The sequence below is a fragment of the Syngnathus typhle genome, linkage group LG18, assembly GCF_033458585.1.
Source record: "Syngnathus typhle isolate RoL2023-S1 ecotype Sweden linkage group LG18, RoL_Styp_1.0, whole genome shotgun sequence".
Classification (NCBI taxonomy): domain Eukaryota; kingdom Metazoa; phylum Chordata; class Actinopteri; order Syngnathiformes; family Syngnathidae; genus Syngnathus; species Syngnathus typhle.
In genome coordinates this window covers 5,107,116-5,131,151 of record NC_083755.1, presented here as the reverse complement: position 1 = coordinate 5,131,151, position 24,036 = coordinate 5,107,116, and the positions used below count along the sequence as shown (strand labels likewise).

Genomic DNA, 24,036 nt, shown 5'->3' with positions numbered 1-24,036 from the left:
ACAATGCCAGGCTAGATAAGCTCAATGCAAACCTGCTGATAAGGAGTCAGACTGCACTTAACGTTTGTGTGCTTTCAAGGTGGCGGTTGATTGGGGGGGCCAATGAGGAGGACCCGCCGTGTGTGTGTGCGGTCACGTTGGCTGGATGCGGTGTTCCATATCTTTGTAATCACAAGCTAAACGGCTAAAACATGCCAGACAAAAAGGAAAGTAAACACACGGCGATGGACAAAGGCATGTGAATGTGTGGGTGATTTTTAACTGTCGCTAAGTCTCATTAGCACTGTTTGCTTTTTCAGAGAAGAAAATGGTGAGTCATATGAGTTACTTCCTTGACTATGCTATCCATCCAGACATTCATGGCGCAATAAGATGTGTCACTCCTGTTACTAAGAAAAACTAAGGTGTGAATATGTTACAGGAAGTCTCAAATAAAATGTGTGTAAATTGGCTCACCTCGTCCCAGAAATGGGCGGCTCGAGATGATCTCAAAGTTCCTTCCAGTGGCCTGCTTGCACACACACAGACAAGCATGCACACACAAAAATGAATATAAAACTCAAAAATATTTTATATGTCCAAAAAACATGCTTCTTTGCCGTCTCAAGATTCAAAGTCTGGATGTTTTTTATTCACTTTATAGTTTTGAAATGCAACTTGGAAGTTCAAGTAAGATTACAAACCTGTAGGGGGAGCCCTAGAGCAAAGGTCAATGGTGACTTGTGATTGAAGTGAGTTTGAAATCTATGCACAGTGAAAATTAATCCCCTCGCCTTTTGTTCCTTTAATGGTCGTGTTCCGTTTTGATTCTTGCGACCCACCTGTACAGCCTGCCGGCAAGATACAGTTTCGCAATTCCACCCCTCCGCCATCAATCAACTACAGCTACAGTTTCAAATAGCTTGTTCCTCTCTCAAACGACCCCCCCCCCCGCACCCACACCCCATTCTTCCTTTTCATTCTTTTGCGTTTTATCCCATAGTCCGTTTTTCCTCAGCTGACAAATGATCGCCATTGATGAACACAAGGCGCTATTCACAGAGCTCAAGGAAAGAAAAAAAAAGCAGTGAAATAAAACTTTTTCTCTTTTTGGAAGAATGTTTTTTTTTTTTTAATGAAACACAAAAAGGCAATAAAATTAAGATAAATATTTTTTTCTTTTTGTACATATGGAAATATGTAAGAAATACCTCCATGAGAATGAATGAAATAATATTTTTCCATCTCAACCATACAAAGCAGGTTCCAGTGGGAGAGGAAATAAACAAAAAAAAACAAATTTCGCTTCCGTCGAAATGGGATGATCAGAAGTAAATCCAGTGTTTATCTTTTTTTTTTTTTTTTTTACAAAAGTTTCACATGTCAAAAAAGTGTTTGTTGCCAACGTAGTCGTCAAAAGTTAGTCAAAGCCCTAAAAAGAAAAAGGCATTTGTGTTCTCCCCCCCTGTACATCCTATACAACAGTCATCACAGGCTTGCATAAACGGTAAGACCACGGTGAACTAAGAAAACCGGCGCACACACGGCACATTTTTTTGGCAAAGCAGGAATAAAAGTGACAAGAAGCATCATTTGCGATTTGATCCGTTTTTTTTTTTTTTTGTCTCTCAACATTGTCCCATTGATTGGCGCTGATTGTCCTTCACAGTCACGTGATGCCATTCTGGTTGTCATAGAGACCTCAAGTGCATCAGCTGGGCAGTGTGCAGACAATATCGCCGCGACGTCTCTCCGAGGCTGTCATAGCAACACTGAGACGAGAGGAACTCTACTTCAAATACCTCGGTGATTGATTGCAGGGGTCCCGGTTTCAGATTTGATTGAACTTTTTTCTTTTTTTTTTTAATCAATCTCATAAAATTATCTTGTAATGTGATGGAAGTGTAAACACGCGGGTGCTTTGGTATATTTTAGACGTCGGATAAATATTTACATTTACGTCTGACTGGATTCTTTCCGGATCAGTGAAAAGCAGAAACTTGGTTTCTTGTCCAGTAAGAGTCCGACAGGAAATGGATTAACCCCCGAAATGGGGCTGCCAGCCACGCCGGGCGTACATTTTGACCTCATCTGTGATTTTGTTCAGTGCATTCATAATCCAACCTCCTCCCCATCCACAAAGCCGTTGATATAAAACCATCTCGGCTGCAAAGAAATATTATACAAATATCTATGTATAATATTTACATTATTATACATCCACACGAGGCCACTTTAAGCCAATCACTCACCCAAGCACACGTTTGAAGAAGGAAAAAAAAAAAAAGCAATCCGACTACCTGTACGTGTCTTCGCATCCGAATACAAAGATGCAAGAGAGGTATTGATGTGTATGGCTTGAGAGGGGCAAAACATTTGTAGGTGTGACATGACATCATCTTGGCTTGACCAATCAGCTCGTGCGCACAGTCCAAAATGACACCTGGAGGCTCCATTGTTTTTGTTTTTTTGGTCCTGTTAAGAAGAAAAGCAGTAAGTGACCTTTCCAACCTTCCCAAAACGAGTTGTGGCTTCCTGTGAGTTTCCTCCGTCTCGTGATCCAGCAGAGATATATCCCGTTGGCCCCGCCCCGCCCCGCCCCGCCGCATCGGGAAGCGGTTGGCCGAACAGCTTTGGTCACGCTCGCTACGAACGCTAGGATACGATCGCCGTGCCGTCGGCACCAATCAGTTGGCCGGTGGTGGGCTCGTACGTGCCGGCCAGGTAAAAAAGATCGTTGGCCGTGGCGCCGGACTTGTGCTCGCGGATCATGTGATCGTATTCGGACCTGCCGACCACCTGACAGCGATGCGAGATGGTCTGGACGTCGTTCTCGTCCTCGTGACTGGACTGGTACAAGGCATTCTGGGAGAGAGTCGGTCACAATGTCATATGAACCTTTTGCCTTTGAGAAAAACGGTTAACGCGGGAAATGGCACGGAAATAAAATTCTAGTTTGTAAAAATTCGAATGAAAATGTCATGGCTCTTCCCACTTTGAGGTCTTTACCTTGCCGTCGCAGTGTCGCTTGCCCAGGCGAGTCTCCTCCGGGTGGTAGAACCACTTGACCCTAACCACCATGCTGGAGCTCCACGACTCCCACAGGCTCTCCACCCTGCCGACGTAAGGCAGCTGGGGCCGCCCGGGCGACAGAAACACGGCGCAATCTCCGACCCGCACGGTCTCCTTGCCGCGCACGATGGCCTTGTAGAAGAGCTTGCGGGCTTTGCCCTTCAGACCTCTCCTCTGGTGGTGGAGGAAAATTCTCAATAGTTATCTCAAACTTGACTTCCGATTAATAAGCTTCTCTTACCTGTGTCGGGTTACCGGACCATTTCCACAGCTGGCGTCCAGGCAGCAGTGGAGTTACGCTGCCTTGAGGCTCAGGCGAGGACATCCTCTGCCTTTTAGGTGCCGTCGGGTCCTTGGAGGAAGGTGGAGGACCACTCGGACCTTGATGGTGGCTATTTGCAACTCCGTCCTTTCTTTTTAACTGGGTCTTGGTTGCACTACTGTTTGTCACCACGCTTCCTTTGGAAATGTACTCGGTCCTGTCGTCTGTCCTCCCCTTTGACCCGGAGTGGGTCATTCCGGCCTTGGCCACATAGGGGAGAGCCGCTACCGTGGCGGGAGGGGTGGCGTTGCTCGACTCTGAGCTCAGGTTCTGTCTGTGTTTGTGTTTGTCCTGCTGGAGCAGTGCGCGACGCAGGAGAACCGACGACGACTCTTCGTCGGACGAGTAGGAGGAATCGTTGTCTGAGGAACAAAGGGACGAGGAGGATACGGAGCTGGAGGAAGACGATGACGAGGAGGAGGAGGAGGAGCAGACTGAGAGACGAGACAGAAAGCGGCTGCTACGATGGGACGCGGCCGCTCTTCCTCTTCTTCGCGCCCTGGCACCTCGACCGCCGTCTTCGTCATCCTCATCCTCATCCAGCTCAGAGTACGAACTCGGGCCGTCACTGTGGTAGTCCAAAGCGTATTCTGCAGTTTGGCCCCCGTGGCTGCTAGCCGGTAGATCTTTCTGAAGAGGGTCCGGCCGGTTCTCTCGATCGCTTCCTCCCTTCTTTGCGTCCTTCACCAGCATGGCGGGGTGAACGTATCGGGGCGGAGCACCCGCAGAGGACAAAGTTTGACCTCCTTTGCTTCCATTTCCGAGTCGAAGTAGAGCCTTGCTGTTCTTTGTTTTCGGCGAGGTCACCCCTTCGTGATCGAGCTTCACCAGGAACTGTTTTCTGTCTCGATCACTAAGCGGCTTCTTGCTCCCTGCTGCTATCGTCGCGGCGACGACTGAGGAGCAAGCTGAGATGTCCCGGGGCCCAGAGGAAGAGCCCGTGTGGGCGTGTCGCGCCGATCCGGAGTTCCCGCCGCTACCAAAGGCGGAGTAGCCGTTAGCAATGCTACTAAAAGAGTCAACCGCAAAAGGGGATCCAAAGATGCCTCTGAGCGGGCTTGTGGAAGTGAGCGGGTGGGAGGCAGGGCGATCAAACAGGCCCACGTCTCGCTCTCGAAATCTCTTCTGCGTCTTACGGGAAGTCCCGTTGAAGAGGAAGAAGTCCACCGGGGGTCTTTTCCTGGGCGCGGCGGACCAGCTCACCAAGGAAGCGTTGCCTCTGGTCCGAGACTCCGACTCGGCTGCGCTGGCAGTCTTAGGAACGGAGTGGATTTTCTTGGGCCTGCCAACTGAGCGAGGAGATGACAGCAGAGAGGAGTCGGAATCAATACGACGTGACAGTTGTTGGGAACAGAGCGAGATTAATAATGGAGGTAAGAGCTCCGGAGAAATTTAATACCATTATCTCTACCGCGCCAGGTAGGTTTGGACATATCCGATACCTGTCTCTACCTGAAGCATTATCGCGATGAGTGACACGCAAGTTTCTGACGACACCTCGTAAAATCACGATGAATGCAGTTATACAGAGCATTAAAGGAATTTTCTTCACATATCTCCATGGACAATGGGCTCCTCTCTCACTCACCGTTGGAAACGTGAGCCCATCTGTGATTGCGCGGAATGTCCAAACAAAGATAGACAGGAAATGCACAGACGTCCATCCAAGTCATGTGCGCTAACTTGGAGGAAAACGTGATAGCATAGCTGCTCGCCTCACCTGGTCTCTTCTCTTGGGCCTTCCCTGCTGGCTCCTCATTGGCTGTGGCCATGTCCTTCTTCTCCTGTGTAGAGCTGCGGCGATATCGCCGGCCCGGTGTGACCAGAAGCGCCGGTGACGGTTCCGCACCTGACAAGAATGTCGTGCTCAATAACCACTTCTAGTTTGTCGGTGTGACCCCAAAATAATATACTCACAGCAGATTTGGTATCCAGGTGGGAGGAGTCTGATGTTGGCGAGTGTAATGCGTCCTCGGTCCCCGTCGTCAAACTCCACCATCACGCTTCCCTCCTTCTCGTCGCCTGTGCCCCCTGCAGCAAAGTAACGAGTTTTTTTTCGTTTTTTTTTTTTTTCTCGGTGGTGTGTTCAGAGGATTTGTTACCCACTCACCTCGGTGGACATAACCGGGGTAAAGGCACCGTGAGCGTTCACTCCAGTAGGCACAAACTCGCGTCCCCGCTGCCAAGATGGCCTCAGTCTGGGGCCGCACATCCAGAACCTTTGACCCAAATACAACAAATAAGAAATACAGTCCATTTGGCAACAATGTGAGCTGAATGAGGATAGAGTGAAACTCACAGCTTCTTGTAGGATTTGTTCCAGTGAATAAATCCGGGGGCGATTCCCGCGCTCCCCTTCTATGACAACACTAAAGCTAGGAGACAAAAAAAAATTAAATATATATATATATATATATAACAATGCAACCTTTTTAATACATCTCACACAGTAGAAAGCGTGTTCGTACATATCAGGTAGGTCCAGAGTTTGCACCAGGGCTGCGTAGAGCAACTCGTCCTCCTTGGAAATTAAAATCTTCAGGCCGTCGACGAGCATCTCTTTGCTGAGCACACAGTTGGGCAAGGCTGATGAGGAGAACATGGATGGAATGAGACAGAAACATTTACAAGATGGAAAATTACTGTGTGAGGTCATTGGTTCAGCACGCAGTTAAAATCTTTGAATTATCGGCGCGTCACCTACCGGGTATTTTGCAAGGCATTTTGGGAGGAAGGTGCAACGCTGTCTGATCTTCCTCCTCTTCCTCCTCCTCCTCTTCCTCCTCTCCCTCAGAGAAGCTGCTCTCTTCCTCCAGGCGAAAGCCATCGTCGGCCGTGAAGCTCTGCAGGAGTCGGCTGACCGCGTGACCCTGAGCCTGCAATTGTAAATAAGAATAAATTGAAATATATTGTGTTGACTAAGGGACAATTCATTAGGCACAAGTCCAGCCAACATAAGGCTTATCAACATCTACACTGAAGTACTAATGCTCCGTTTCCTAAATATTCTATTCTACTTTGGTTTATTGTTCTTAATGGCCTGTGGCTCGGCTATTCCATTGGATGGTGGACAGAAAAGCAACGATGCAGGAAATGATGCACTAACATGGCTTCAAAGCACTTACAAAGCATCCAGTCGGATTGCTCCCATGTTAGTCATGTAATGCTCAAACGTGAATGGTGGATGCGGACAGCTCTGCTGTGTACTGATGAACTTAGTACCAACGGGCCCGTTGGTGCACGTGCAGGAGTAAGGACTGCCCGCTTCCGCAGAAACCAAAGTCTCATTTATTGTGCTCACCTTCCCACACACCTCCGACACTACCCATGGCCAGACAGGTTTAGGCTCGTCCTTCTCCAAAGACAACTGATGAGTGATGATGAAAAGTCACCTCGTCCAACAGGTTTGTGCCTGCATTTAGTCTTTCCACGCCGTGCTAAGTGTACACGAGCTGGCGTTTGGGTTGAATTTCCCGCATGCGGCCGGCATTTTGTCACCACCAGAGGCAACGCGTGATTATCCTCCCACTCTCGGCACCGATAGCGTGAGTGTGTGTTACATGGGTGTGTTCCAGGTCTTGCGCCAAACATAATCTATTATTATGCCGCAATGGTGACTCAAGCATTGAAAAGAAGTTCTCGGGAGATTGGACTGGTTTCCTATCAGGGTGTGTTGTTGTTCAGAAGGGATCAACTTTTTTCTTTCTGCTTTTTATATCCAGGGACGTAACGACAATCGACATCTCGGTCTTTATTATTTGACTTACGAGCAGATTCTGAAATAACAGTCTCACCTTTCCCAGAAGACTGTGCATGTCTAAGTCTCTCCTGGTGGCTTCCTTGCAATATTTGGTGTCGTCTTGCAGAGCTCCATGGCCGTCTCCAAAAGGGCAGCCCAGTGAAGAGGCCGCCCAGTTGGGAAGAGCAGCTCTTCTCAAACCACGGTGCCGTTCACTTTTGCAATCGGCCAGGCATTGTTTCCTGTGGGTCTTTGTCTGCTCCGAGATAACCACGTTTCCTGAGTGTGAAAGGGAACCCACGTTTTTTTATGATAAATATCACCCATAAAGGTGAATTAGTGATAAATCTGCAATCAAATCTCACCTGGAGCTCCCGGTTTCTTAACACTGTTTTTGTGGTTTGAGTGGAGCCTCGACGACTGGGCCGAAAAAGAGCCGCCGGCGTTTACGGCAGCTTCTTTGGCGGATGAGCTAATCCCGATGTCATTGGCTCCCTCGTTGCTGTCGCAGCTGCAGTCCTCCTCGTCTTCTGCGGAAGCACAACGTCAATAGGATCAGTCACATAAGGTTTGAATGATCTGAATGCAAACACCATTAACTCCGTCCGGGGACCCGCTTGACGGAATGTATCGACAAGCGACTTTCAATATTCCTTTAGCGTCGGCGCGCGTGTTGAAAAACTTCTGTAATAGTAAGTAGGCTCAGCGGCCACAATATTAGGAACGGCGGGTTCTTGCAGCGACGGGAAGCCAATTTGGCCTCGCACGCACGTCCACATATGCCGACCTTGATTTGCACGCGGGGGCGCGCTGGCATCTGATAGTTATTGGCAGCTGTGTGTCACCGACAGCGAGGATCGTGTCGAGTGTCGACACGTCTCCGACAAACTTGTCACTTACGCCGCCGTCGTCGTCAACACTCGGCCCTGCGCGGTCACACATACTCGCTCGGTGTCATTAAAGGCCACAAGGTCAACCACTTCCTTGCAGGAAGTTTCGCATCCCGCGTGGGGCAAATAAAAAATGCTTTGCGAGGAGGGAATCCTCGCTAAGCCGCGAGGGTGAAGAGGAGCGACGAGGACATGGGTGCGACATTCTGAACAGGGCCAGAGCGGGATCGTGTTACCGTACAGTGTCGTGGGGCCTCGGGGTGGCGGCGAATTAAGTTACGAGAGGGAGCGGCGTGGCATGCCCGCGGCAAGTCGTTAACAGTTTGAACGCTGTGACAGAAGAGCCGAGACGTGAGAAGAGGCCGCGCCGTGTGCCGACAACAAGCAAAATCGTCAGACTCACCATGGCCCGAGCTCTCGCTGTCACTCCTTTCCCTGACTTCCTGCTTCTCAGAGGTGCGGGTCGAGCCGGGCGCTCGGTTTGGGTCGGGGCTCATCAACGCCTTTGGTTTGCGACCCCGCTTTCTCTTAACCATCTGACTGGCCTCCCACTCCTGTTGTGAGTCTTAATTTGGAAAAAGAAAAACAGCAGGAAGTAAGTTTCTCCGGAAGAAAATCATTCTTTGGGTGCTTGGAGATGAAGTCCACAGCGCGGCCCCCTCCTCACCTGCTCCTCCGTGTCCGCTGTGACTCCTTGGTCCGTCTTCCGCACCACCGGCGGCTCGGCAGTGCGGCGCGTTGGCCGAGGATGCGGCGCGCTGGGCCGCGGCCTTCTGCTTCAGCTGGCTTTCGCGTCTGGCCAGCCTGGAGCTCAGAGCGCTGGGCCGACCTCTGTGCTTGCAGCTGGCTTTCAACTGCGGAAGCGACACGTTGGCTACCGGTTAAGCAGCTTTGACTTTTGCTGGGTTATATTACTTTTCATTTTTCTATTTCACATCAAATCATTATTTTACAGGATATACTTTTTGTGACATTCAATAAAGATTTTCAAAAACGTTTCTAATTTGCGTTGTATTGTTACGAATATAAGGCTGGACGCCTTCTTTCTCTTTTCTCACCATTAACAGACCATTTGTGAGGTAATTGCCGTGTTGAGTTGACAAATATCCTTCCAGTAATGGAAAGGTAACAGCCGAAAGTGGACGTCTGTGTCTGCGGGACTGACCTGTGTGGCGCTGAGGCTGCTGAAGTCATGCTTCCTCCTGACTCTTTCTTCATCCTGCAAATTAACACCAGCCCTGGAAAACACATCAGAGGGAATATATAGTGAAAGAGTGTCATAAAAAAAATAAAAAAAAATCACACATTTGCATCTGTATGCCCTTCATTCCCGTCATTGTTACGTTATCCACTCTCCGGTTCCCCTCAATCGACCCTGTCTCATAACTTGGATGAGGCAAAATCTTCGACTGAATCACCACATTAAAAGGGTGATGAGGATGGTGTGTATGTGTGTGAGGAGGCTGGTTGGTAGAGGAGGGAACAGGCGAGATGAAGCAGTCTCCAGGGAGTCTGTCCGTTGACCGGAGCTTCGGGGCTCGATCAATAAACACTAACATCTATTGAACACTACACCACGGCGCCTCCGCCCCCACCCGCCTCTCTCGCTGTGTCCTTCCTTCATTGTACGCCGGCGCTTTCCGCGCACACGCGTGCACACCCACGCACGCACGGTGTTCGCGGCTGGTGTCTGAGGCATGGGAATCTTATATTCCCACAGAGGGAAGCGTCGGGCCTCAGCATCGAGTGAGCCCAGTTATGAGAAATTGTAATGCTGCAGCACACAAGTGTTTGGAAAAGCAGTTTGTGCACAGGGCTTGAACTCGATTCTTAGCAACAACTTTTGGCATGAAGCACAACACTGACATTTTATTTATTTTATTATTCTTTGATTTTGTCTTTACATCATTACAATAATTGACATCATTATTAATTACATGATAATTATTGCTATTCTCGCCTGAATATTAAAAAAAACAACGACAGTTGATCGAGCGACATAGTGAATATGTAAGCTAGTTGTTGACGGTAGCGATTCGCTTCCTTCCCTTTGTTCCAAACATTCCCAACAAGAGGAAAGCATAAACAAATGGCTTATTAATAACAAAAGAAACGGTGTTCAGGCACGTAGCAGCTAGCTTTAGTAATTAAACAAACTCGGCTTGAGAATGTGCCGAAGAATTGCAAAGGCATGTGCGAGTAAAGCCTTTCATTGGCATTCCCATTAGCGTTTCTAATAATGGTAACTGTGACAAACCTGGAGTTTCTCTAATCATTTTATCTTGGCGGGGGGGGGGGGGGGGGGCACATGCCAACAGAGGTGGGGCGGCATGAGAAAACACATTCATCAATAAGCGGGGTGGAATACTGAGTGTGCGTGCGCGTCAGTGTGTGTTAGCGCGTGCCAAGTAACGTGCGGTGGTGTGCTGCAGTGGGCGCGGCCGGTGTCGAGTCGTTTATCACTGTAATAACTGTACATCAGGACTTTGCCCGCCCGGCTATATTAATGCATGCTAATGGTTCACTGGGAAGCGGGACATAATCAATGCGAGTGATAGATATGATTAAAAGTGATTAATGAGGATTAATGAAGGGTCTTGTCGGTTTCATCAGGACTCCTCTCAAAAATCCTGCCAAGCGTAATAAGTAAACTCGCATTCAATTCCTCATGAGCTTAGCTTACTGCTAACATTGACATGCTAATAGATAGCATTTTTTTTTTGGCTCTTACAGCAATGCATATTTGACCAACCCATGAAGATGAAAAATGCAACACTACTCACGGGCATATATTATTTATCCTCTGCAAAGAATGACTAATATTACTGAAATGTGATGGGATTATATGACGACGTTCTTTTGAGTTACAAGGGTGGTCATGGAAAATCTTAAAGTTGTATCTCAAGGTACCATTGTACTTTGTTGACAACAACAACGCCATAGTGATGAGCTGCACTATAACTGCCGGTGTGTGGGCACACAAGCGGCTCCTTCCTGCGCCCAATCAAGCAAATCATCAGCTATAGGCGGCGCGTTGAAATCAATTGATTTGAAGAAGTAGAACTTCTTGAAAAATCAAGCGCGCCTTTCACTAAAACCACAAACACAAATCAGGCCAAATGAGCCCCGGCTCGCCAATCAGGCTGATTGTGCGGGCGCCACGTCGCGGGACCTCACCTGAGTCTTTTGGAGGCGTCTGGAGCCGACGCACCGGGGGTAGACTTGCGCTTACGGGGCCGGCCTGGCCCCCTGCGGGCAGGGCTGCGGGACGTCTCCTCTTTCCTGCAAAGAGGGAGGCAAAAGATGAGAGATTAAACGAGGGGAGCGGGTCGACTACAGAGGGAACTTGTTCTGGCTGCGGGTCAAACTGTGTTGAGGTGCGAGAGCAGGGGGGGTTGGAGGGGGGCGGGCAGCATGACAGCAGCATTGTGGGTGTTGAAATGTACAGCAGTGCAAAAGGTGCACATGCATGTGTGTGTGTGTGTGTGTGCTTACTGGTGGTCGTGTTTCCTCTGAAGCTTGGCCAATTCTCTCTGTTTCTCTTTGTAGCGGCGCTGTAGCTCGGCCAACTGGACACGCATGGCCAGCTCCTCCCCTCCCATCGTCTCCATGGAGCCCTTCGCTGGACACACCTGACAAACACACACACAAAGCAAAGGGATTTTAAAGCCAAACCAAAATGTGCAGTGTAGTATTTACATACATAGCTGCGTACCCCGAACCTCAAAACTATTGAAACAAAAAGCTCACCGGCTCATGGCGAGGCGTCCAGTTGTACTTCCTGCGCAAATTCAGCCTTTCCCTAATTTGACATCGTTGCTCGGCTCCGCCGTGACGAGCCCCTTCCCCCATCTCCAAGGCCCGGGCGGCCGCCAGCGTTGCCAGACTGTGCAGGTCAAAGGTCAGCATACGCTCACCTGGGGAGAGACGGATGACGGGCAGGGGTGTGGAGGGGGGGGGCGGATTGTTACATCGCTTCAGTGACAAGACGGCTGACGGCGTTCTACAAACATGTTGCGCGCGGCGAGCTGATTTATTTTGCTAGCGCCGTAGCCGTGCCTTGAAGAGTGGTGATGTTTACGATATTAGCTGTGTAGTTTATTTGATGTATACGGCTGCTCCTGCCTAATCGTGCACACAAACAACACGTGCCGTCGAGGGGGGGGGGCTGGGGGTAGAAGACGTAGAGCGCAATCACTACATCTGTCAATGTCATTAGCTCTGTCATTGTCACGGCACCAGCAGATGAAACAGAATATTCATGAGACTGTCCACACACCTTTATACGTGAAATACACACGTACAGTAGTTGTGCTGAGGTGCGCAGACTGCATGCGAGCGCAGAGGAGGACACCAGACGGGAAGAAGGGAAGGAGGGAGGAGGAGGAGAACGGAGGGAGGGGAAGCAATAAGAGGTAAAGTGTTTATTGAGCTATCTATTTATTCTCCCACATCTCCTCATTACGCACATGGACAGAAGCCAATTTAGCCTTTGGAGGAGACCGACCGGAGTGGAGCATCACGGCCTCTTCTACGAGGTAGAGGGGACATAAGATGCAGTCTAACGACCATACGATGACGCCATTGTTTACAAATCATTTTTCGTTTCAAAGTGGACTGCTGTTGTGAGTTGGCTATTTCTTTTTCGACCAAGTCGTTTTTCCGAGTACACTAACGTATTAATAAAGGCAAAGCCGCTGAGAAAACATTTGTCTACTACATTTAATGAGTAGGATTTTAATAGAAAGGAAATATGAAAGAAGAGGGGGGGGGGGGAAACCTCCCGATACAAAAGCTCCTGTCTGTGCGCCAATAAAAGAAACGGTGCTAATTTATACAGAGGAGGAGGTATCTTGATTCCGCCCGCTATCTGTAATTGCGATCTGCAGCCAGCGTCTGCGATATTCTTCCGCACCGAGAAGCAGTGTGAAAGCGTCGGCCCGGAATCGCTTTCATCTCCCCCAACACGGTTGCGATGACAAAAATTGCCATCAGCGGTATTAATAACAGCGCTTGCGATTTGGCAAACGTTTTGCGAGCCGTGACAGGACTTATTGATTTCACGCCTATTATTACACATGCGTGTGAAATGCGTGTCGCGTGCACTTGTAAACAATGCACGCACCGTGTACGTGTCACACATATGGAGAAAAGTGACGTATGATTTTTACAGGTGTTAATTCTGTTTTGGGAGATGAGGGACAAGATTACAATGGCTTAATAATGAAGAAAAAACAAACAAAAGGTGTGGTGAAAGGCAAAAAAAAAAAAAAAAGCGTGAAGCGGAGAGGCGGGAAGCAGCCTAGTGGGGAGACAGAGTCTGATGGAAGAGAGCGGGGATTCATCTGGGATTACTTAACAGCTTACACACACACACTCGCTGACACACTCGCTCGCACGCGCACACGCGTTGGCATAAATAAAAACACTCTCTCTCCGAGGGACAAGAGGAAAATAGGAGCGCTTACAGGAGAAGTGTTTAAAAGGAAAAGGGTCTAATTAGCAAAGCAAGACGCCAGAGCCTGGGGGACATGCATGCGTGTGCGCCCGTGTTTTCTGTGTGTGCGGTTGTATATGTGTGTGTGTGCTGGCTCATTTCCAGAGCGTGAGCAGAGTCGCCACAATCTGTACTCGAGTAAGATTTTTGAACGCGCCACTCGGTGGTCACCTTCATCTTGGTTCTCTTTGCTCTCCAGACTCCGCTGCTCAATCTCCAGCTCAGCCAGTTCCCCCAGGATCTCCATGCCGTGGTGGACCAGGGGGCTCGGAGCTCGGGCCGCGGGTGCTGGTGCGTGCAAGGCATCTCGGGTGGCGCACAGGGCGGCGGCGATGAGAAGCTCCAGGCTCCACATGTAGGCGCCTTGTTGCTGGGCTGCCGTGCTGACACAGGGAGATGGAGAAGGCCCATCCGAGGATGGAGGAGGAAGTTGGGATACTTCCGGTTCCGCGACGCTTCTTTCAATCTGCTTCTCTTCGTCACCGTCGACGACCAACTCTTCATGTTGATTGGTCTGATCTTCCTCCTCTTTTGTCTCTTCTGCAGGCTCTCCCGGGAGAGAGCAGCAGTCTGTTGCTTCGCACTCCATTTTGTCTCCTGCAAGCTCCTCTTTCCCGCATTCCTCATCGTCTTTGGATATCTGGGCTCGCTGAAGGGCTTCGCTCGCAGCCGGGCCGGCTGGATTCGGGACAGAAGACGGGGGCAGCGGGCCAGGAGTGGTCTTTTCATGCTCGGCAACAGCGAAGCCACCCCCTTGACTTTCCTCTCCCTTTTCTTCTGTGGGTCCACTGTGGGATTCCACCACTTCACAGTCTCGCTCCTCCGCCTCTTCTTCTTCTTCTTTGTCCCTCCTGGTCTCATCTTTAGTGAGAGGCGGGATGTGGGGAAGAGGCTGGAGAGACTTTGAGTCAGGCTCGGCCAGCCGCACTTCCTGCGAGGCTTGCTCGGCCAAGCGGGCTTCGGGCGGCGAAGGCCCGGCCTTGAAACCCATGCAGAGCGGAGGGAAGGCGTAGACGGGTGGCAAATCTGGTGGAAAGACAAGAAGACAAAAGCCAATGAAACTTTTCCCACCCAAAAAAAACAAAACCAGCACATGAAACATTTTCAAGGAATCAAACAATCTTTAGGTGGTGGTGGTGCTGCTGGGGGGGATTGTATCATCTGTTCATTTTTCATTTTTGTTTGAAATGTATGACCATTCAGCTCTGGCAGACAGGATGAAGAATGTGATTAAAGTTGGCATAATACACTGACAGCAGGGTGCAGAAGGAAGGAACAGTGTGAACGTTACAGTATTCGCTACTCTGTGTGTGTTGTGTGTGTGTGTGCGCGAGTGTGTGAGCAGGATATTGATGACACTCTGCCATTTCCCTGTGATTGCAGCACCAGCCCTGTCAGCCTATTATTGATGGTATCCCTCCACCCCCTGACAATGCAGCCAGATGAATGCTTATCCTTCCGCCTGTACTTCTCAAGGACCCCTGAAGGGTAAGGAGGGCAGGTCTCATGCTTATACACACACACACACACATATGGTATCCCCAACCTTGACCGCCGGCCCCCTTTAACATGCATAGAGGAAAACTGCATATATTCTACTCATATTTTTTTTTTTAACAGTACCAAGACAGGTTAGAGTGGTCAAGACATACCTGGTGAAGAAAGAGTCCCTTTTGATATCCCAAAAATTTGTTTTCCTCCTTCTGTCACTTGACAGCCAACAAGTGAACTTTGCTGGTGTGGGCGCTTTAGAGGCTTTCATTCTTTTCATTGTCTTTGTGACTTTCATCTTTCATTAAATTTTTTTTTTTTTTTAAATTTTCAAAGCGTGAGTCATCAGCCAGCTTGTGAACAGAGCCTTTGCACTGGTGTTGCTACTTTTGAGAAACTTGTTGCACTGCGGAAAAGTCCGGGAACAACCGCCAATTCTAGAGCTTGATTTTATTTTATATAATGGACTTTTTTTTACCATTCTATTTTATATTGTTAATCTGCGTGGAACGTCAAATTCAGAAGACAATTCACATTTTAGGGACTTTTAGTATAGTAACGAAATACTCTATTTGAACTTCTGGTTATTTCCCACCGCTGTTAAATATTCACTTAGATATTCACTTAGATGCCGCCTCCATTTTTTTCTCTCGCCAAACCTCTCAGCATTTATCAATTAATCATTAACATTCCCACTCACCAGGCTCGAGGGATTGCGGGTAGTCCTGAGGTGGCTGCCCCTCTCCCCTGTCGCTGGTCCTCTCCAAGCCTTTGGGTAAGAGCGATGGTGCGGGGCTGAGTGCTGGCGAGCGGGGAGCCGCCGCAGCCGGGCTGGGGGCGGGGGTCAAGGGATTGGGCGGGTGGCTTCGCCTAGAGGGGGAGTGGTAGCACGGCGACTGACGGCTGCTGGGACACAGCCCCGGCGACGGCGCCGACGTCTTTGGCGGGGGAGGCGTGTGCGAGAAGGGTTTGGCCACATGGGAGGACGCGGTGAAAGAGGATGACGAGGTTCTCGAGTGTTCGAACGGAGCGCCTTGCTCGTCGTGTTTTCGCTACGAACACAGGAAAAAAAAAGAAAAGTTTTGTCCCGTGAGAGGAGATAAAAGTATACATGGGGGCCAAGCCGATCCGATATGTGGTACCTGTCCCAAGGAATGGCGCTGCAAATGCTCCATGGCCCGATGCTGTTGTAGCGCGTAGAGTTCCTGTTGCCGTAGGAATGAGGAGCGGGAGTAGACGGGATGATGCTGAAGGTGAGGAGGGGCCCCGCGGGCTCCGTAGACAGAAGGCCACAGACCCGATTGCTCTAAAACGTCTGCGGGACGGACAAGAGAGCGGGTCTGGAGATATTGACTTTAAAGCCCGATGTAGTTGCTTTGTGAAGAAGAAGCCAGCCATATGTGTGTGTGTGGAGCGGCTTCAAAGACAAGTATGTCACAAAGGTGCTCTTTGTGGATGCTTGGCTGAGGCCATCTTCCCAAAACCAACGCAACCCCCCCCCCCCCTCCACTCTTAACTATTTAAAATCGGGTGTTATTCCCTTCAGCCCCGCCCTGCCCTCATCACACACACACATGGTCACACACATATGCCTCCTTGGCTGCTTTGTCACTGGGAACCTTTGTTCTGCGAGATTAGCCTGAGTGGGCTAATGTTTCCCAGGGGAAGGGTTCAGTGGATGCACTTCCCTTCTCTGCAGGAACTCCCACGGAGCGGAGCGAGGGAGGCGGGAGATAATTAAATTTCACAGCCTGTTTGCAAAGAAGGATTCAGACACACTCGCACGCACATACCCATGCGATCTGACTTCCCCAAGATGTAAACCAGAACCCTTAACGCTGATCAACGTCTTATGTCGGTCCAGACATGACGACACAACTTAGCTTGTCACGAGAGAGACGAGCGTCAGTTGAAACGCTTTTGCATAATGCCGGGGGCCCACGCTGCTGAGGGCAATGGAAATAGCTCCTCCGATTAACGACGCTATAAAACACGCTCGCACTGACAGAGGGACTTAGTTGAGCATTATATTATGATTAGCCAATGATACTAAAACGCTGGGAGAGAAATGGCAGCAGTTCCATTGGCGCAAATGGAGAGAAGGAAGGAGACGGGATGGGAGCTGGCCTTCGGGCGGCGGCGGGCTCGCCATGTACTGTGTGCGCGTGTCGGGGACGTACCAAGGTGATGATGAGGTCCAGGCTCCGTAGGAAGGACCATCAGCGGGGAGCTGGGGTCTTGGGTGAGCGAGCCAAGCACAGGTTGGAGAGGGCTGGGTAAGCCCGGGGGGAAACTGGCACTCATCCCCACGTGGTTCAGACCTGGAATAAAAGGTGCAATAGTGCTCTCAGCATGCCGTCGTCCAAGCCAATGGGTGAAAAATGTCCACTCACTATATGAATGTCCCATCCAGAGGGAGGGACTTCCTGTTCTGTGCATCCAGTGATGGTGGGCGTGAGCGGCGGCGTCTGCCCCCAACTGGCTGGCGCCTCCGGGCACCAAGAGGTGAGAGGTCAGGTCCCCGTGGCAACTACTCGAAGGGTGGATCCTGGCAAACTCGATGCGATCCTTGCTGTCCCTTTTCAACCGGACACCAACTTTGCTCATTATCCTCATTAGCTCATTCGATATCGTCACAATGAGGATCATTACCGTCCTTGTGATCTTCATTGCCACGACAACCATTATGTTCATCAAGGATGAGTGACAGCCAACTTTTTGTTTTTTTTAAAGGCCCATAATAGAGCCGTGATACTTAAGAGACATTTGTATTAGTCCCCATACCATTAAGGCATTGCGGCCCGTCTCAGACTAAAAGCCAGACTAAGAGATAGTGTTTGTTTGTGTGTGTGTGTGTGTGTGTGTGTGTGTGTGTGTGTGTGTTTGTTTGTGTGTGTGTGTGTGTGTGTCGGGGTGGCACGGAAACACTACATCAAAGGCTGAGTGGAGTAAATGGAGTGAGTGAGGGGGCGTAAAGAGACTGCGACCAAAAACCGTGGACAAAGAATAAAAGGACTGCGACGAGAGAAAACAGATGTGTTCATTCACGCTTTGGTGGAAGTACGTACCTCATCATCAAGTCTCTGTCCCTGTCCAGGTGATGAAGACCCATCTGATCCTCTGTCATCCTCTTCCTCTCCTCTGCTTCGCGGCCGAGTGGATACATGGGTCGGGACACCCCTGGAACACAAATGCGGCTAAATGCTTACAAATGGGGAAATGAACAAGAGCATTAAAACACTTTGGTGTCTTTGTTGTTACTTCCTTTGACTGGCAATTGTAGCGTGTGTGCTAATTGGATGCTAACAGCCAACCAACCAAGAGCGTGTGTATGTGTTTGATTGGCCAGATTGAGTGGACACGAAAAGTACATGAAGTAGGCTTTTCCTGAAACCGAGGCTCGTCTTAAACGCCCTTGGGAACTTAACTGAACTAAAACTCACGAGATATTTCACGTGAATGCAATCAAAACACGTCTTTCATCTCCTTTCTCCATCGTGCAAAATGACACGTCGACATAGAAGCTGCTTTCAGTTTTGATTGTGAGATTCTGGTGTGCTGGGGAAAAAATTGTCTGCCTTGTTATAATTGGCCGGCCTGTTGCGTCCCCAATTAACATCAAACGGACCAAGTAATGGAGGCGACACCAACAGCTCCTATTTCTGTTCAAATAGCCCAAAGGCCCAAAATAGCGTGAATTGACTTTGAATGCAAGGAACATAGAGCAGCGTCTGACCTTTCATGCTGGGCAGCACTCTGCCCTGTCTGCTGTGTCCAGGGGTGTTGTCTGGAGAGCGATGGGGGGGCCTGGCCACCGCTACTGCAATACCCACCGGAGGCTGCCTTACCTCCCCCTCTCCCGCCTCGCCAGCCTCCCTCCCGCCTTTATCGCCCTTCTCTCCCTCGTTAGAGGAGCCTCTGCGAGGAGGGAGCGACTGTTTGGGTGGGTCTTGTACGGCGCTGTTTTTGCCTCCTCCTCTCTCCCCCTTCTCTGATCTCTCCCCGCCTTGCTTGAGGCACCCCAAGCCCCCAAAGGGGCTCCGCTGGGGCAGCAGTAAAGGCTGCTGGGAACTGTAGTTCATCAAGTTCTTCATGGCGTTGCCCTCCCCTGCTGTGCTTGGCGACGAGGGATGGGATAGCGGAGTAGATTGGTTGTTGTCTTTGTTACAGGCTGGTGTACCGGCGTGACGGGACTCTTTCCTCTGCTCATCCTGTGGTCCTCTTTGAGCACCCCACGATGTCGTCACCTGGCCATCTCTTCCCTTTTCTTCCGTGCCGTGGCTGCGGTGCTGCTGGTGTCGTATGCGGGCGACTTTTTGTCCCTCCCTCTGAACCGCTGACCCCGCCCTTCCATCCGACTGAGTGCAGTCCCTAAAAGGAGGACAGCCAGTCTTGGACGTGGACCAATGTCCAGCCCCGGGGTACGTCCCCGGGGCGTCTGGTGGGAGCGAGGGCCGGCAAACATCCTCCACAACCTCCACGTCTCGGAGGGACGAGGCTGTTTGCAGGCTGCAGGATCGCAGCTCAGGCTGAGAGCTGGAACTGGGATTGTGTTTTTGGAAGTGCTGTGTTTGTTGGCTCCAGTCGGGGGGCTTGTCAGCCTTGCCGTATCCCAGCTGCTGCAAATGTGTTTGGGATTTGTCCTTCTTCTGGCAACTGCTAAGGCGACTGAGGTGCTGAGAGGGACTTTCGTAAGATCCCTCTCCGTTTCTGTCCTCTCCTTTTCTACCGGCGCGACACTCGGGGGTTGCCAGATCTCCCGGCGCTCCCGCAGAAGGGACAAAGGTCGGGCCTACGACTTTAGCCTCCCTGCTGGACCCTCCAGAAAGCGTCTCTTTGGAGGGTACGACGGTAATAGGCGCCGGGTGGCAGTAAAAATCGGGATGCGGATGGTGATGCGGGTGAAGCCAGCTTCCTACCACTGCTGAGCCCATGTGCAAGCTATGAGTTGGGGGTGGCGGCGGTGGGGGAGGAGGCATGGAGTAGGAGGCCACAGAGTGCGGCGCTGCCAAGATGGCCGCTGCAGCAGCCGTACCTCTTCGTATACATTCCGAGGAAGCGCCGGAAGAGTCGCTGATCCTCATATCCCCGTTTATGGGCTCTTTATAGCAACGCCTACTTCCTCCAGAAGGAGTTCTCCCTGCCCCGCCCCCGCTACAGCTGCTCAACGTGCTCCCCTTTTCACTGGGGACAGTCTCCGCACCAGAAACACTGGAAAGTTTGCAGGCACTGGTATGTTTCCCTCCCTGGCTGTCGTTGTCTCTGTGCTCCTTGTGCCGCTCCAGAAGGTGTCTGGAATCCTCCTCCCTGCTTTGGAGAGTGAGGTGAAGCATGGGAGGAGCATGGGAGGGGTGCGGGTAGGCTTTGTGCTGGATGCTTGATGGAGTGGCAGCAGTCGTTTGATGAGGAGGAAGCTGATGTTTTTCTTTATTGTCCTGGTGGCGCTCTTTACTGATGGATCTGTCTTTCTCCTTTGATAAGGACGCGGCAACCTTCTCGCCCGCGTCCCTGGCGCTCTTGCTGGCGCTGTCCGTCTCTCGGCCGCAGGAGCCGAGCGGGTGGCCGGAAGCGGATCTGACAAGCGGGGGGAGGCTGTGATTGGTGGAGAGAAGAGGGGGCTGGGTGGGAAGGCCTCTTAGGTAGAAGTGATCTGGGAGAAGAGAAAAAGGCACCTTCCATCACTGGGCCAATCAATGGCTCAATCGACCTCTGCCAAACGTACCTTTTTGAGTTTCATAGAAGCGGTGCTGTCCATACAGACTGTTGTTATGGTGATCCAGCGGACTCATGGGAAGAAAGGGGGAGGCAAGACTTCCTGAATAGCTGGGGTACCCTGTCAAAGGGAGGCGAGAGCATTGACACTCAGCAGCTCTCTAAACATACAATTTATTTCGACAATCTATCACAAAATTGCCGCTTTGTAAAACAGACAAAAACAACATGGCTACATTCACTTTTGCGCTAACATGCCACATGACTTGACATTATTTACAGTGGACAAAGTGGTGACAAAAACCACAGCAGGCAGCTACTGCCAAATGTTTGCAGCATTTAAGCGGATGGAATTTGCTTTCCTCCAAAAGATATTTCTTCGCCCCAAACGCAAGACAAATTTAGTGTGAACCGTCGCAGCGGGCCTCCCGGGAGGTCGCCGGGAGGTAAACGCTCGTTCGACTCTGTCTTCAAGGACGTTGAACTGCATTGTGGAATTGGGATGGATCAGAAAGTGGCCAAATCACAACAACATGCGAGAGGCGCCCATCTCCCAGGCGAGTGGGACCAAAAGGCTCCAATTGCCTTTGCGGCCGTGCTCTGTTCTTCAGCGGCTGGTTTCATGCCCCACAGAGTGTCCTTGCCGGCCCGTTAATTGGCAGCCGTTAAAAGTTTAATGGTGGTGGCCAAAGTAAACAGCACTCCATAAAAACTCATCCTACGCATTCCACAGTCGCACTGCAAAACCGCCGACACCCCCTTTTCTGCTCCGGCATGTGTGGCTGTCTTTGGTGAGGGGGGGGCTTGTTCATGCGGCCATGTAAATGCACCGACGTGTACGCTCCACTCTGAGTGAATGTGTGCGCGTGATTACTCTGAATGGTTAACAACCAGTGAATCTAAATGGCAACAATTAGCCAAAAGGCTCTATCAGCCATCTAAAGCCAATCCCCCGAGTAATGACAAGTGATAAAATTCAGGGGGGTGGGAAGAAGGGAGGAACAAAGAGCGTCCAAGCAAAAGTGGGGGGGGGACCAAAAAGGACGAAGGGTAAGAGATGGAATAAATGACAAAGAGGGAGTGCGAGTAAAAGAAGAGGGGCCTGTCAATATGAAAAGGCCGTAATGCCATGTTGCTGCCGTGCCGGGGAGGCAGATGTGGCTGCGTTGTTGTTTGGGATGGAAGATGAAGGGAGGAGTGAAAAGGAAAGTGCACAGCTTTGAGATGGACGAGATAAGAGGACGGCGGCAAAGAAAGTAAGGAGAGGAGCCATGAAACAAGGACAGGTGTGTGTGTGTGTGCGTAAATATGTCATACAACTGTGCCTTTTTGTGTGCGAGTGTGTGTCGGCCAGGTCTCTCCTCTTTGTGCTGGCTCCACACTCCACTCTCTGGACAGCAGCCAGCTGGCAGCGGGCCCGGCGGAGCTCCCCGGCTTGAATTCTTAAAAACAATCATTTGTAGTGTGCCGGCGTGCTCGTGAATGCCAGCGCGCGTGCGTGTGCACACGTGTTGGGAAAATCAAAAGCTGAGCCACGGCAGGCCCCAAATCTGTCTGATAGGCAACGCTCACACACACACACACACACACACACGTGCGTGCTCTCCATTGGTTGCCATCCCGCCACCGCCGCTTCTTTCTATGAAGCTGATTTATAAGACAGCCACTCTAGGAGACAGTGGCGCTCATTTCCCGGGCTTAAATGTTGCTATTTATTGCCAGATGAGCTACAAATGAGCCGACTTGTCTTGTGTCACAACTGGAACCCTGAATAGTTTGATACAAATTTGTCACAAAGTTGAAAGCGTCAAAGAAATTGTCTCTCCTCCATCTTAAAGAGTCCGACATGCTGTTTCTTGTCATTATCCATTTAGTTGAAAATGTAGTCATTAGTTAGGGTTTACTGTCACAATTAAATTGCCTTGGTCGCTGCAGGGCTATAATATTGTTTCCACTTTTATGGGTTGCACGTCTCTTCTTAAAAAAAAAAAAAAAAAAAAAAGCTACGTTCAAAGTCAATGGGGCCCAACATGTCACTGATGGTCCAAAGCTACCAAGAAATGGGTTACAAGCATAGCTGAGCTTAATAAAAACAAATGCTTTACTACAACTTTAAAACTGCTGGATCAAAAACACCCCCCCCCCCCCAAAAAAAAATAGGCTAAACTCTACTAAAGTCAATTTGACCCAACTTTCTGGGTTGTTTTAAATAAAACAACCGCCCCAAATTGGATTGTTTTGATAAAACAACCCACAGTTAGGTCAAATTGACCCAAGTAGCAGTTGTTCCTTTTTTTTTTCTTCCTCCAAAGTCAGGGTTGTTTTTATTTGAATCTCGTCGAGAATTATTTGTCCTTTTTAGCATTCAATTTCACACGTTATGGTACAAAGGAGTCAAATGATTCCTGAACTGTCAACTATCAGTCAGGCACGAACCTAAAACCCGCACTGAAAAGTAAAGATAACCACGTCCAACTCATTGACCACAAACGGTTAACTGCCAAAAGACGACACTGTGCGTGCGTGTAGATCTTTGTGATCAGGAAGGGGGCCGTTGGAGGTCGGTTTGCCCACAGGGGGGGCTTGAAGGTGGCGACAGGGGTGGAAGGGCTGCCTCACTAAAGTTTCGCTCTGAGCTCTTCCTATCTGTGGGGCAACAGGTTGAGACACACACTGGACTCTTCATTAGGTACGGCACATACATTTAAAGAGATACAAGGTCCGGATGTTGATTTAAACAAACCCATAATTATCTTTTATTTACGATACATCTCTCGAAGTGAATAGTTTGAGCAGGTGTTGCGGGATCAGTGAGGACACACCTGTCTTTGGGAATGAAAATTAAGACCACCATAAAGTATATCATTATGTTTTAGGGTCGAGTCTCGGTTTGCGGTTAAATGCCGTCCCCAGGAAATGAATGTAAGTCAATGTAATTTCCTCTGTAGCGATGGAAATTGTATACGTGTGTGTGTGTGTGTGTGTGTGTGTGTAACGAGGGTGGACGACCTCATAAAACCCTCAAAGTGGGTCAGGGGGCGAAGCATGATAGGTGAGAGGAAGTCAATGGAGGAAAAAAAAAAATGGGTGTGTGTATAGTAAAAAGTCAGATATTGACTTAACTTTTTTTTTTTTGTTCAAGTTGCTATTAGAAGGCATTTTTTGGGGGTCAGGGTACTGAAAGGCGGCCAAAACCGGCGCGTAACACAAAGCCACATGCTTCTCGTGCCAGATGAGCTCAGCGAGTGCGTGCGTGTTGTAAGCGGCGTCATCCGAAGCATCGCAGCTTCGTGCGTTTGGCCTCGCTGTCGCCTTAAACCACTTAATGGCTTCA

The 24,036-nt window shown here is 50.0% G+C and overlaps 1 protein-coding gene across 6 annotated transcripts in view; it reads right to left on the bottom strand.

The window, feature by feature from the left end:
- Window positions 1–1,308: 1,308 nt before the first annotated feature.
- The window catches only part of bahcc1b (BAH domain and coiled-coil containing 1b), a 68,253-nt gene continuing 45,525 nt past the window's right edge, over window positions 1,309–24,036 (bottom strand). For 5 of the 6 annotated variants that reach the window (XM_061264879.1, XM_061264878.1, XM_061264880.1 and 2 more), the window contains 26 exons: window positions 22,028–22,144; window positions 20,713–20,823; window positions 18,727–20,640; window positions 18,059–18,170; window positions 17,384–17,568; window positions 17,171–17,311; window positions 16,133–16,305; window positions 15,691–16,042; window positions 13,671–14,525; window positions 11,753–11,919; window positions 11,498–11,634; window positions 11,180–11,284; window positions 9,168–9,240; window positions 8,670–8,856; window positions 8,406–8,567; window positions 7,478–7,642; window positions 7,168–7,391; window positions 6,078–6,249; window positions 5,842–5,959; window positions 5,673–5,748; window positions 5,484–5,592; window positions 5,291–5,404; window positions 5,094–5,222; window positions 3,293–4,662; window positions 2,989–3,225; window positions 1,309–2,844 (listed from right to left, as the gene is read on the bottom strand). In XM_061264879.1, coding sequence (XP_061120863.1) covers window positions 2,635–2,844; window positions 2,989–3,225; window positions 3,293–4,662; window positions 5,094–5,222; window positions 5,291–5,404; window positions 5,484–5,592; window positions 5,673–5,748; window positions 5,842–5,959; window positions 6,078–6,249; window positions 7,168–7,391; window positions 7,478–7,642; window positions 8,406–8,567; window positions 8,670–8,856; window positions 9,168–9,240; window positions 11,180–11,284; window positions 11,498–11,634; window positions 11,753–11,919; window positions 13,671–14,525; window positions 15,691–16,042; window positions 16,133–16,305; window positions 17,171–17,311; window positions 17,384–17,568; window positions 18,059–18,170; window positions 18,727–20,640; window positions 20,713–20,823; window positions 22,028–22,144 — 7,715 coding nt within the window. In that variant the 3' untranslated portion in view covers window positions 1,309–2,634. The remainder of the gene's footprint in view (window positions 2,845–2,988; window positions 3,226–3,292; window positions 4,663–5,093; window positions 5,223–5,290; window positions 5,405–5,483; window positions 5,593–5,672; window positions 5,749–5,841; window positions 5,960–6,077; window positions 6,250–7,167; window positions 7,392–7,477; window positions 7,643–8,405; window positions 8,568–8,669; window positions 8,857–9,167; window positions 9,241–11,179; window positions 11,285–11,497; window positions 11,635–11,752; window positions 11,920–13,670; window positions 14,526–15,690; window positions 16,043–16,132; window positions 16,306–17,170; window positions 17,312–17,383; window positions 17,569–18,058; window positions 18,171–18,726; window positions 20,641–20,712; window positions 20,824–22,027; window positions 22,145–24,036) is intronic. The other variant, XM_061264881.1, reaches the window with a different exon arrangement.